The following is a 13,358-nucleotide window of genomic DNA, read 5'->3' on the forward strand; positions in this document are numbered from 1 at the left end:
TACAAAGCCAAAAAGTTACAAACTCATGCATGGCAAGTTTGGGGCAGCAGTGCAAGAGACAAACAAGACAAGGGCAAGAAAAATGCAGAAGGCACCCTTTACAGAAATTACGTACTCGCAAATTTTAATGGTGTACTATTGCCAAAAAGTTACACAAATTTGTGCAAGGCTTTGTATGAATTTTAATAAAAGTACAAAGTATTCAAATTTTGATAGTTTTAAACTGTAACAACTCTAAAGAAATGTGTAGGAAGGAACTGCAGATGCTGGTTTAAACCTAAGATAGACACAATAAGCTGGAGTAACTCAACGGGACAGGCAGCATCTCTGGAGAGAAGGAATGGGTGACGTTTCGGGTCGAGACCCTTCTTCAGACTAGCCTGTAGTAGTCTGAAGAAGGACCTCGACCCGAAACGTCACCCATTCCTTCTCTCCAGAGTTGCTGCCTGTCCCGCTGATTTAATCCAACTTTTTGTGTCTAATAACTGTAAAGAATACATCAATAGAAATCACTTCAACATACAAACTGACCTGAATGGTTTTTCTCCTCCATGAATCTGAATGTGTCTTGTAAGGTGACCTTTTCTAGCATAGCATTTATTACAACCTTCATATTCACATGAGAATGGTTTCTGGAGGGAAAGAAAGCATAAACTTACTTGTTTTACTACTAGTTCCATTTGCAAACTCCAGGCTAAAGTAAAAAGGCTTTACCTGAAGGACTCTTCATGTACAACAGCTCTTTCACATTCTCAATTGTTTTGTCTGTCCATCTGTACAATTACTTTTACTTCTGTTGTTCAATCACAACCTTAATTAACTTTATCTTTAACATCCAAGTATCCAGTGAAACATTTATTCTCTTCTATTCTTGTTGTTTTTCCCACCCCTCACTTGTATTGCTGCCAAAGTTATCTTAAAGGTCACACTTGAGAATTCTGGTACACAACTGCTTTTAACCATTCTTTACCCAATCTTACTTTTGGATTTCTTCTGCCATATCTGTTCTAGACTTCTGTACTATAGCATCATCTTAAAATGCATGTTTATGACTCTGCATCATTACCTTGAACAGCCATTTGCAGGACCTTTTGTATCCTCCCTACTCCTAGCTACTTATGAAAGCTTTCAAGCTTCTATCACGTATCCCCACTGCCTTATCCATAAATCTACACCTCACACATTTCTATCATAATCCCTTACATCATCGTTGTTTAGCAGACAGCTATTCATGAGCACTACTTGCAGCTCTGCTATTCACAAGTGTTGACCATAAGGAATAACAACACAATAGCCTCTTGAACCTGCACTGCTACTTAATATTGCGTGGCGCAGTTGTAGAGTTGCCCCCTTACAGCGCCAGAGACCTGGGTTCGATCCTGACCACAGGTGTTACCTGTATGGAGATTGTACATTCTCCCTGTGACCATGTTGGTTTTGTCTGGGTGCTCTGATTCCTCCCACATACCAAAGCCAAAGAGGTTTGTAGGTTAATTGGCTTCTGTAAATGTAAATTATCGCTAGTGTGTAAAATAGCGCTAATGGGTGGAGTGATAGCTGGTCTGCGCGGACTCGGTACGCCAAATGTCCTGTTTTCTTATTGTATCTCTAAAGCCTAATGTAAAGGCTAATTAGTCAGATTAGATGAGCATGATTTTCTTTTATAAATTTATGATGTTTGGTGGAATGGCAGGTTTGTTGCTTGAGGCACGAGTGTATGTACTGGCCTCTATTCTCTAGAGAACATAGCGTTAATATCATTGAAGATAGCCAAGATTCAACAGATTGGATGCAAGGAGGCAGTCAAGATATTCTAAATCTAGAGACTCAGTCTTGGATTGCATTTAGGGCAAGATGAGATGTAACTTCATCCTTTGTAACTCTCGACCAAGGGAGGTGAAGGTGTTCAGTCATCAACTTCTTTCAAAGGAGAGATTGATAAATGTCTGGATATCGAGGGAATAAAAAGATATAGGAATAATACAAAAGAATACCGTAGATCAACCATCATATCGACAAATGTAGGAACATATTCATGAGGGACAAATAGCCTCCTCCATTTAATTCTTCTGTATTTTGTTAAAAGTATCTGTATACTACAATGAAAATCTAAAAAAATGCACCATGGACATCAACAACCAAATACTAGTTTACCACCATCTCTCACGGCCTTTCTAAGCCAGTGTTGTCAGACTTATCCAGTTGGGGAGAGCTAAAGGTATGTAGGTTAATTGGCTGGGTAAATGTAAAAATTGTCCCTAGTGGGTGTAGGATAGTGTTAGTGCGCGGGGATCACTGGGCGGCACGGACTTGGTGGGCCGAAAAGGCCTGTTTCCGGCTGTATATATATGATATGATATGATATGATAAAGCTAAAATGTCATTGATTATACAAGATGATGAAGATTGTTATTTTCAGGCAGAGAAACAAAATACACTTCCTACTCAGTGATCCTAACCTTATTCTGTCCCAGGCTTAGCCAGATTCTTTAAACCTTTCGGACCTCAATCTTCTAAGCTTCCCAACTTCTACACTCAATACTCTTGACTGATGAAGGTCAATGTATCAAAAGCCTTTTTGACCACCCATCTACCTGTGACATCACCTTCAATTAGCTATGCACCTGCATCCTAGATCCCACTGCTCTACAACAGTCCCCAGAGCTCTACCATTCATTGTGTAAGCCCTGGCCATATTACTTTTCAAAATACACATTCCTCAGCCCACATGGCCAACTGATCAAGATGCTACTGAAATTTTTGACAATCATCTTCACTGTCTGCAATACCAACCAATATTGTATCATCTGCAAGCTTGCTAATCTTGCCATGTACATACTTGCCAGCACTGGGAATAATGCAGAGGTTGCAGGATCAATTTATTCCAAAGAGGTGGAAAGACTCTAAGGGGAGTAAGAGACACCTGTGGCTGACAAGGGAAGTCAGGGACAGCATAAAAATTAAGGAGAGGAAGTATAACATAGCAAAGAAGAGTGGGAAGACAGAGGATTGGGACTCTTTTAAAGAGCAACAAAAGTTAACTAAAAAGGCAATACGGGGAGAAAAGATGAGGTACGAGGGTAAACTAGCCAATAATATAAAGGAGGATAGCAAAAGTTTTTTTAGGTACGTGAAGAGGAAAAAAATAGTCAAGGCAAATGTGGGTCCCTTGAAGACAGAAGCAGGGGAATTTATTATGGGGAACAAAGAAATGGCAGACGAGTTAAACCGTTACTTTGGATCTGTCTTCACTGAGGAAGATACACACAATCTCCCAAATGTTCTAGGGGCCGGAGAACCTAGGGTGATGGAGGAACTGAAGGAAATCCACATTAGGCAGGAAATGGTTTTGGATAGACTGATGGGACTGAAGGCTGATAAATCCCCAGGGCCTGATGGTCTGCATCCCAGGGAGAGGAAGTATAACATAGCAAAGAAGAGTGGGAAGACAGAGGATTGGGACTCTTTTAAAGAGCAACAAAAGTTAACTAAAAAGGCAATACGGGGAGAAAAGATGAGGTACGAGGCTCTAGAAATAGTGGAAGCATTGGAGATCATTTTTCAATGTTCTATAGATTCAGGATCAGTTCCTGTGGATTGGAGGATAGCAAATGTTATCCCACTTTTTAAGAAAGGAGGGAGAGAGAAAACAGGTAATTATAGACCAGTTAGTCTGACATCAGTGGTGGGGAAGATGCTGGAGTCAATTATAAAAGACGAAATTGCTGAGCATTTGGATAGCAGTAACGGGATCATTCCGAGTCAGCATGGATTTACGATGGGGAAATCATGCTTGACAAATCTACTGGAATTTTTTGAGGATGCAACTAGGAAAATTGACAGGGGAGAGTCAGTGGATGTGGTGTACCTCGACTTTCGGAAAGCCTTCGACAAGGTCCCACATAGGAGATTAGTGGGCAAAATTAGGGCACATGGTATTGGGGGTAGGGTACTGACATGGATAGAAAATTGGTTGACAGACAGAAAGCAAAGAGTGGGGATAAATGGGTCCCTTTCGGAATGGCAGGCAGTGACCAGTGGGGTACCGCAAGGTTCGGTGCTGGGACCCCAGCTATTTACGATATACATTAATGATTTAGACGAAGGGATTAAAAGTACCATTAGCAAATTTGCGGATGATACTAAGCTGGGGGGTAGTGTGAATTGTGAGGCAGATGCAATAATTGTGGGGCGTGGCTGTGTTCTGCAGCTGCGGCTCACCGGCAGTCTCTCTGTCTTTTTTTTGTTTTTTGTCTATTGTCATCGTTTAATGTACGTTTTGTTCTATTTTTAACTCTGTGTATGTGGGGGGGTGGGGGAAACCTTTTTTCTAATCTCCTCCTCAACGGAGATGCGACCTTTACCGTGTCGTATCTCCGTTCGCGCTACGGCCTAACATCGTGGAGTCGGCGGCCTCCAGCTGGGATCGACGTTGAAGACTCCGGTCGCAGGGCCTGGACTTACCATCTCGGAGGCTCCGGCCGTGGGCCCTGCAGACCACAACATCGGGAGCTCGCAGGTCCCTGGCTGGCGACCGGTTTTTGGGAGCTCCAGCCGTAGCAGCTTCGACCGCCCCGAAGCGCGAGGTACGATCGACACGCTCGCAGGCCCTTCATCACCCTGCGTGGCTCGGCCGCAGCACTTTCCATCGCCCGGTGGGGGCTCAGGACTTTCATCGGCCTGCTCGGCTCGGTCCTGGGACTTTCCATCGCCCAGTGGGGGCTCAGGACTTTCATCGGCCTGCTCGGCTCGGCCCTGGGACTTTCCATCGCCCGGTGGGGGCTTCAAAAAGTTGGGAGCCTCGATCACCTCGTGGCACCACGGGAGAAGAACGAGGAGGAGATAAGACTTTGCCTTCCATGACAGTGAGGGTATGCCTAGAGCAATCACTGTGATGGCTGTTTGTGTAAAAATTGTATCTGTGTGTCCTGTGCTTTTTGTTGTCTACTGCCGGACCCTGACATGAGAGGACGCTGGCGTTGTTTATTCGCCGCTTTTCCGTTAGGATAGTTTGTCTGTTTGTTTTTATGTTGATTGTTTTTGTAAATTGCTTTGAGCACCCGATAAGGCGCTATATAAAATAAATGCTTATTATTATTATTATTATAAGGCTGCAGGGTGACTTGGACAGGTTGTGTGAGTGGGCGGATACATGGCAGATGCAGTTTAATGTAGATAAGTGTGAGGTTATTCACTTTGGAAGTAAGAATAGAAAGGCAGATTATTATCTGAATGGTGTCAAGTTAGGAGGAGGGGGAGTTCAACGAGATCTGGGTGTCCTAGTGCATCAGTCAATGAAAGGAAGCATGCAGGTACAACAGGCAGTGAAGAAAGCCAATGGAATGTTGGCCTTCGTAACAAGAGGAGTTGAGTATAGGAGCAAAGAGGTCCTTCTACAGTTGTACCGGGCCCTGGTGAGACCGCACCTGGAGTACTGTGTGCAGTTTTGGTCTCCAAATTTGAGGAAGGATATTCTTGCTATGGAGGGCGTGCAGCGTAGGTTCACTAGGTTAATTACCGGAATGGCGGGACTGTCGTATGTTGAAAGGCTGGAGCGATTGGGCTTGTATACACTGGAATTTAGAAGGATGAGGGGGGATCTTATTGAAACATATAAGATAATTAGGGGATTGGACACATTAGAGGCAGGAAACATGTTCCCAATGTTGGGGGAGTCCAGAACAAGGGGCCACAGTTTAAGAATAAGGGGTAGGCCATTTAGAACGGAGTTGAAGAAGAACTTTTTCAGTCAGAGAGTGGTGAAGGTGTGGAATTCTCTGCCTCAGAAGGCAGTGGAGGCCAGTTCGTTGGATGCTTTCAAGAGAGAGCTGGATAGAGCTCTTAAGGATAGCGGAGTGAGGGGGTATGGGGAGAAGGCAGGAACGGGGTACTGATTGAGAGTGATCAGCCATGATCGCATTGAATGGCGGTGCTGGCTCGAAGGGCTGAATGGCCTACTCCTGCACCTATTGTCTATTGTCTATTGACCCTCGGACTATCTTTAATTAGACTGTATTCTCTTTATGTGTAGAAAGGATCTGCAAGGTGCTAATATACCAAAGATAAACACAAAGTGCTGCAATAACTGAGCAGGTCACACAGCATCTCTGAAGAAAAAGGATGGGTGACATATCAGGTCAGGACCCTTCTTCAGATTCATTTATTCCCTTTATCCTACATCTGTACATTGTGGACAGTTAGACTGTAATCATGTATAGTCTTTCCACTCACTTGATAGCACACAAGAAAAAAACATTTCACTACCTCAGTACACCTGATAATAAACTAAAAACCAATACACCATTCCTTCCACAGATGCAGCCTGACTCAATTAAGTCCCTCCAGCACTTTGTCTTTTCAGCAGTTGCAGTCTCTTGTGCCTCCAAAGTACCATTTATCCTCATCACTATTATTTATGATCCCATCACACAAAAACGTGTCTACCCAATTCTTTGCCGCCCAGATACTAACTTTTATCAAGACTCCCCGCCGTCCCAGCGTGGCCCGCCACTGGCTCCTCGTGTGCAAGCCCCTGGTCCCAACTCTGTCCTGGCCTCTCTACTCTCAGCCGCCACCACTCTCTCTCTCTGTGTCACCGCTTCAGACCGCCCGCCATCCCCTGAAACATGGCCGCCCCTACCTCCCCCGTGTGCCTGCGCAGGTGCTCTTGCAGCCGCCAGTTCTTGGCAAACGTGGCCCCGCAGTCGAAGGAGCAGAAGTAGAGGCTGGCTGAGGAGCCGCGTCGCGTCAGCCCAGGACTCCGCGTGGACTCCCCAGCGGCGGCCGCAGCCGACTCTGTCTCTCCGGCCGCTGCCTCGTTCTCGCGAGATCCGCCATCCATGATCGCGGCTCCGAGTGGACGCTTCCGCGGGCGCGATCTTCCCTGCGCGTGCACGAGCGCGGCAGCCCGCTACCCACGGCCGCTTGCACGAGCGCGGCAGCCCGTTCACCCACGGCCGCGTACACGAGCGCTGCAGCCCGCTCACCCACGGCTGCGTGCGCGGGTGCTGGAACCCGCTCACCAACGGCCGTCGCGCCGCCCTGCACCAGCGTTAACGTCACGTAGGCGGCAACGGCTGACGCGAGGCGGTGCATGCGCAATCGGTGCGAGAGCCGAGTCAGTCCTGGGTAGAGTTGGGGTTTATTATTGTCACATGTACCCAGTGAACCTCATTCCCAATCTGCCTTCTGCAAAGACTATCCCCTACTCCCAATTCCTCCGTCTACACTGCAACTGTGCCCAAGAAGTTGAAGTGTTCCAAACTGGGACATCTGAGATGTGCTCATTCTTTAGTGAACGGGGGTTCCCCTCTTCCACGATAAGGCCCTCACACATGTCTCCTTGGAACCCCGCAGCTCCGCTCTTGCTCCCCTTCCCTCTAATTGCAACAGGGACAGAGTCTAACCTAATCTTCACCTTTCACACCCCATCAGTCGTCGCATACAACACATAATCCTCCGATGTTTCCACCACCTCTAACGGGAACCCACCACTAGCCACACCTTCCCATCATCACCGCTTTCCGCAGATACCGTTCTCTCCGCAACTCCCTGGTTAACTCATCCATTCCAACCAAACCACCCCCTCCCCAGGTATCTTCCCCTACAACCGCAGGAGATGCAACAGCAGTCCGTATAGGGTCTGAGCAATAGCGAGAGGTTGAGTAGGCTGGTATTCCTTGGAGCGCAGGAGGATGAGGGGTGATCTTACAGTGGTTTATAAAATCATGAGAGGAATAGATTGTGTAGATGTACAAAATCTCTTGCCAAGAGTAGGGGAATCAAGGACCTGAAGACATAGGTTTAAGGTGAAGGGGAAAAGATTTAACAGGAATCTGAGGGGTAACGTTTTCACACAAAGGGTAGTGGGTGTATGGAACAAGCTGCCAGAGGAATTAGTTGAGGCTGGGACTATCCCAAAGTTTAAGAAACAATTACGTTTCATGGATAGGTCAGCGTTTGGTCCATGTCAATAGTCAATAGTCAATCTATTGAATTGACTATTGACATGGACCAAACGCTGACATGTTGACCAGTGTGGGCAAGTTGGGCCGAAGGGCCTGTTTCCATGCTGTATCACTCTATGACTCTATACCTCCTGCATCGACTCCATCCAGGGACTCTGACAGTCCTGTCAGATGAGGCAGAGGTTCACTTGCACCTCCTCCAACCTCATCTACTGTATCCGCTGTTCCGGGTGTGGACTCGTATATCGGCGAGATCAACCACAGGCTCAGCGATTGTTTTGCTGAACACCTCCGTTCAGTCCACATAAGCCTACGTGAACTCGCAGCTGCTAAACACTTTAACTCCCCCTCCCATTCTCATACTGACCTTTCTGTCCTGGGCGTCCTCCACTGTCAGAGTGAGGCCCAATGCAAATTGAAGGAACAGCACCTCATATTTATCTGATGCAGTTTGCAACCCAGTGTTATGAATATTGATTTCTCTAACTTCAAGTAACCCGTGCTTTCCCTCTCTCTCCGTCCCTCCCCATCCCAGTTCTCTGACTAGTTCTACTGTCATCCTGATTAAATATTACTAATTGTATGCAGCGTCATCACCTTCCCTCAACTAACAATGAACTATTCTACATTTCCTTATCGCCATACGCTTTGATCTGACATTTTCACACCTTACCCTTCTATATCTCCAGACTCCCTCTCCCCCAACTCTCTGTCTGAAGAAGGGTTTCGACCCAAAATGTCACCCATGACGCTCTTTGGTCTGCCCGAGCTTTGTTGACCTCCCAGCGGAGTGAGCTGTCCTTCGGGGAATGTTAACGACTGGCCCGTTGCAGACTGCAGGAGTACGTGCTGAGGGACGCACTTAAGCTTTGTGCAGCCAACGCCAAGGCTCTGTGGGGGAGGACCACAGTCTAGGGTCCTTCTGCTGTTGGACATGGGGGGCAGGGTGTGGTGGAGACGCCCCTCCAAATAAGGGAAGGGATTCTGTGTAAATCTGGCAATGAATATCTGTATTGAATGTATAACCTCCGGGAATGTCGGATGGAGTTTTTGATAAGAAAATGTTTTGTAAATATTTATTACTGGAATAAAGTTTTTTTTGATATTTAAAAAAAAAATCCTTCTCTTCATAGATGCTGCCTGTCCCGTTGTTATTCCAGCATTTTGTCAATCTACAGTGAAAAACATTGTTTTGCCTGCTATACAAACAAAGTCAGATAATATATAGTTTAGTTTAATGTCATGTGTACCAAGGTACAGTGAAAAGCATTGTTTTGCATGCTATCCAAACAAAATCAGTTAATATTATAAAGTTTAGTTTATTTCATATGTACCGATGTTCAGTGAAAAGCATTGTTTTGCATGCTATCCAAACAAAATCAGATATTATAAAGTTTAGTTTAATGTCATGTGCACCAAGGTAGAGTGAAAAGCTTTATTGGTGCATGGTATCCAGTCAGCGGAAAGACTATACATGATTACAATCGAGCCGTCCACAGTGTACAGATACAGGGTAAAGGGAATAACGTTTAGTGCAAGATAAAGGCGATGATGACAGGCGTACAGAGAACTGATCAAGGAGTTTGTGGACTGGTGCCAGCGGAACCGCCTCTGGATCAACGCGGGGAAAACGAGGGAGATGGTGGTGGATTTCCGCAGGCGCAGCCAGGTCCCCCCCGACACCGGTGAACATCCAGGGAATGGACATCGGGAGGGTGGACTCTTATAAGTACCTGGGTGTTTACCTCAATAATAAATTGGACTGGACCGAAAACACCAATGCGCCATACAAAAAGGGCCAGAGCAGACTTAAGGAGACTCAGGTAGAGTGCAGGGAGCACTCCTAAGGACCTTCTACAACATGGTGGTTGCATCAGCCATTTTCTATGGAGTGGTCTGCTGGAGCAGCAGCATCTCAGCAGCGGAAGGGAAGAGACTTGACAAGCTGGTCAGGAAGGCCAGCTCTGCCCTGGGTTGACCCTCAACTCAGTGCAGGCAGTGGGAGAAAGGTGGATGATGGCAAAGTTAACATCGCTGCTGGACAACGACTCCCACCCCATGCAGGACACTGTCACTGCACTTAGCTCCTTCAGTGACAGACTCCTTCACCCCAAGTGCGTGAAGGAGAGATATAAGAGGTCCTTCCTTCCCGCTGCTGTGAGACTGCACAACCAGCACTGCTCCCAGCAGACGAGTCAACAGCAACAGCTAAGGAATACAATTTATCCTTTTCTTTACTTTTATTTATGATGAATGATCTCTTGCTATCCACGTTGCTGCTGGAACACTGTAAATTTCCCCAGTGTGGGACGAATAAAGGAATATATTATTATTATTATTATAAAGTCCGATTAAAGATAATCCGACTGTCTCCAATGAGTTACATGGTAGCTCAGGATCGCTCTCCAGTTGGTGATCCACTGGCTTCACAATTTGCAACTCTTCTATCCTCATCTCACACCTTTAGTCTTTTCATCTTCTTTGTTCAACCATCTACCACTCCAAAACCCACCTCGCCTGTGTCCACGTATTACTTGCCAGGCTTTGTTCTACACTCCTCTCTTCCTGCTTCCCCCCCCCCCCCCCCCCCCCCACATCCCACCACAATCAGTCTGAAGAAGGGTCCCGACCCAAAACGTCACCTAGCCATAACGTCACCTAACCTGCTGAGTTACTCCAGACTTTCATTGGGTATTTTAAAGTGGAGATGGACAGATTCTTGATTAATAAGGGTATCAATAGTTATAGGGAGAAGGCAAGAGAATGGCATTGTGAGGGAAAGGTAGATCAGTCATGATTGAATGGTGGAGTCAAGTCGATGTGCCAAATGGCCTAATTCTGCTCCTATGACTTATGAATACTTTGTGACTTTTTTTGTAAGCCAGCTTCCACAGTTCCTTGTTTCAACAGATTTAGCCTTTCAAGTTGATGACCTCTCATTGAATAGTTATTCAGATTTATCTGTTTTCACTAAATATTGTCTCGTACTCAGTTGCTCAGTTTTAAAATCCTCATTAATCATTGTTCCAACACCCTGTACCCATGGGCTAGCAACCATCAGCACCCAAACTCCAGGATCTGTGCTCCCCAAATTCTCGCAACTTGATCTTAGTCAACCATTGGAAGCCCTGATTCCAGCTGTTTAGGGTCAATGTAGTCATGGGAAAAATAAAGTAAGGCAACAAAAAGCAAACCACTGGAGGATTTGTGGAGGCAAAGGGTTAGTCGAGTTGGGTCAAGTACTTGCATCAGGACTGAGTGTAGAGGGGAGATAGCCAGTGTAAAGAGGAGGAGTATGGTAGCGGCTGGCAGGTAATATGGGAACCGGTGAGATAGACATAATGGGTAGATGGAGCCAGGTGGAGGCAGGGATGGGGTGGAGTTTGGGAGACAGTGGCTAGTGGGTAAGGGGGAGGGAAGGGTGGATGCACAGACAGGGGGTATGGGGAGAAGGCAGGAACGGGATACTGATTGAGAATGATCAGTCATGATCACATTGAATGGCGGTGCTGGCTCGAAGGGCCGAATGGCCTCCTCCTGCACCTATTGTCTATTGTCTAAGCTGAATGGTGATGTGATAAGAGGCTTTTAAGATGGAATCTGATGTAAGGAAGACGATGTCAAGTCAAGTCAAGTCAATTTTATTTGTATAGCACATTTAAAAACAACCCACGTTGACCAAAGTGCTGTACATCTGATTAGGTACTAAGGAAAAAATGAAACATACAGTAGCACGCAAACATAACAGCACATACAAAACAGTTCACAGCCAGATAATGGATGGATCACGATGGATGGAACCAGCTGGGGGAGGGGATAGGAGACCCAATACGTATAATGTGGTGATAAGCAGATTGAAGCAAGTGGAGTTAAATTATGAGGAAAGAATACACAAATTAAGGTTTAATGCTCAGAATTTAGAATTTACATAGTGATTCTCTATTTAAATAACATCAAAAAGAAAATACTGCAAAAATTCAGTATATCTCCGTATTGTAAGAGATTGCCACAACGCTAGTGAATGCATTAGTAATAAATAGCAAAATTAATTGCTATTTATGAAAGTTGAGAAAAAATCAGGAACAATAACTGGAAAAGGCCACAAAGTGCTGCAGAAACTTAGAGGCCAGGGTCTCGATCCGTAAGATCTTATATCCATGTTCTCCAGAGATGCTGCCTGACCCAATGAATTACTACAGCACTTGGTGTCCTTTTGTGTATTAACCAGCATCTGTAGTTCCATGGTTTCTACACCATAAGAACTGACATGTTGTCAGCGAAATGCTCAAATCCATCACTATAAATGCAAGTTGTTGTCTGACAGCTACCTAGGAACTGTATTCAACCAACATCCCAAACTATAAATAGTTCCTCAGTGATGTTCCTATTTGCACTATATTCACACTTATTCAATAAACTTATTCATTCATTCATTCATTCATTCATTCATGATATCCAGCTCTGTCACTGAAATGTCCGTTGAAAGGCCATTGCCCAAATCGCACTCCAAGTAAATTATGACAGTTGTAGATATCTTGTACTTAAGCATAATTTATTCAAGAAAAACACGGTAAGGAAGGAGGGGCAAAGTTTAAAGGAGATGTGTGGGGCAAGTTTTTTACACAGATGGGTGCCTGGAACACACTGCCAGGGGTGGTGGTGGAGGCAGATACGATAGTGGCATTTTAGAGGCTTTTGGATAGGCACATAGATATACATGGAATGGAAGGGTATGGATCACGTGCAAGCAGAGGAGAATAGTTTAACTTGGCATCATCTTCAGAGCGGACATTGTGGGCCAAAGGGTCTGTTCCTATGCTGTACTGTTCAATTTAGTTTAATTTAGTTTTATTGTCATGTGTACCAAGGTGCAGTGAAAAGCTTCTGTTGCATGCTAACCACTCAGCGAAAAGACTATACAAGATTACAATTGAGCAATCCACTGTCAAGCATATACAAATATATGATAAAGTGAATAATGGGGATAAAAGAAATGTAGGATGCGTAGGAATCCTTCCTACACGTTTAGTAAAACTGCAGATGCTGGTTTAAATCGACACAACTTGCAGGAGTAACTCAGCGGGACAGGCAGCATCACTGGAGAGAAGGAATGGGTGACGTTTCGGGTCGAGACCCTTCTTCAGACTGATGTCAGGGGAGTGGGCGGGACAGATAGAATGCAATCGGAGACAGTAAGACTGGTGGGAGAACTGGGAAGGGGGAGGGGATGGAGAGAGAAAGAAAGCAAGGGCTGTTTGAAGTTAGAGAAGTCAATGTTCATACCGCTGGGGTGTAAACTAGCCAAGCGAAATATGAGGTGCTGTTCCTCCAATTTGCGCTGGGCCTCACTCTGACAATGGACGAGGCCCAGGACAGAAAGGTCAAATTAGG

General features: G+C 45.5%; 1 protein-coding gene across 1 annotated transcript in view; it reads right to left on the bottom strand.

Annotated features, from left to right (window-relative positions):
• Positions 1–7,004, bottom strand: part of gtf3ab (general transcription factor IIIA, b) — a 19,306-nt gene extending 12,302 nt beyond the window's left edge. The window contains exons 1-2 of the mRNA XM_078402395.1: positions 6,641–7,004; positions 532–632 (exon numbers count right to left, since the gene is read on the bottom strand). Of these exons, the coding sequence (XP_078258521.1) occupies positions 532–632; positions 6,641–6,841 (302 nt within the window). The 5' untranslated portion in view covers positions 6,842–7,004. The remainder of the gene's footprint in view (positions 1–531; positions 633–6,640) is intronic.
• Positions 7,005–13,358: the final 6,354 nt, after the last annotated feature.

This window comes from Rhinoraja longicauda, chromosome 7 (genome assembly GCF_053455715.1).
Source record: "Rhinoraja longicauda isolate Sanriku21f chromosome 7, sRhiLon1.1, whole genome shotgun sequence".
Classification (NCBI taxonomy): Eukaryota; Metazoa; Chordata; class Chondrichthyes; order Rajiformes; family Arhynchobatidae; genus Rhinoraja; species Rhinoraja longicauda.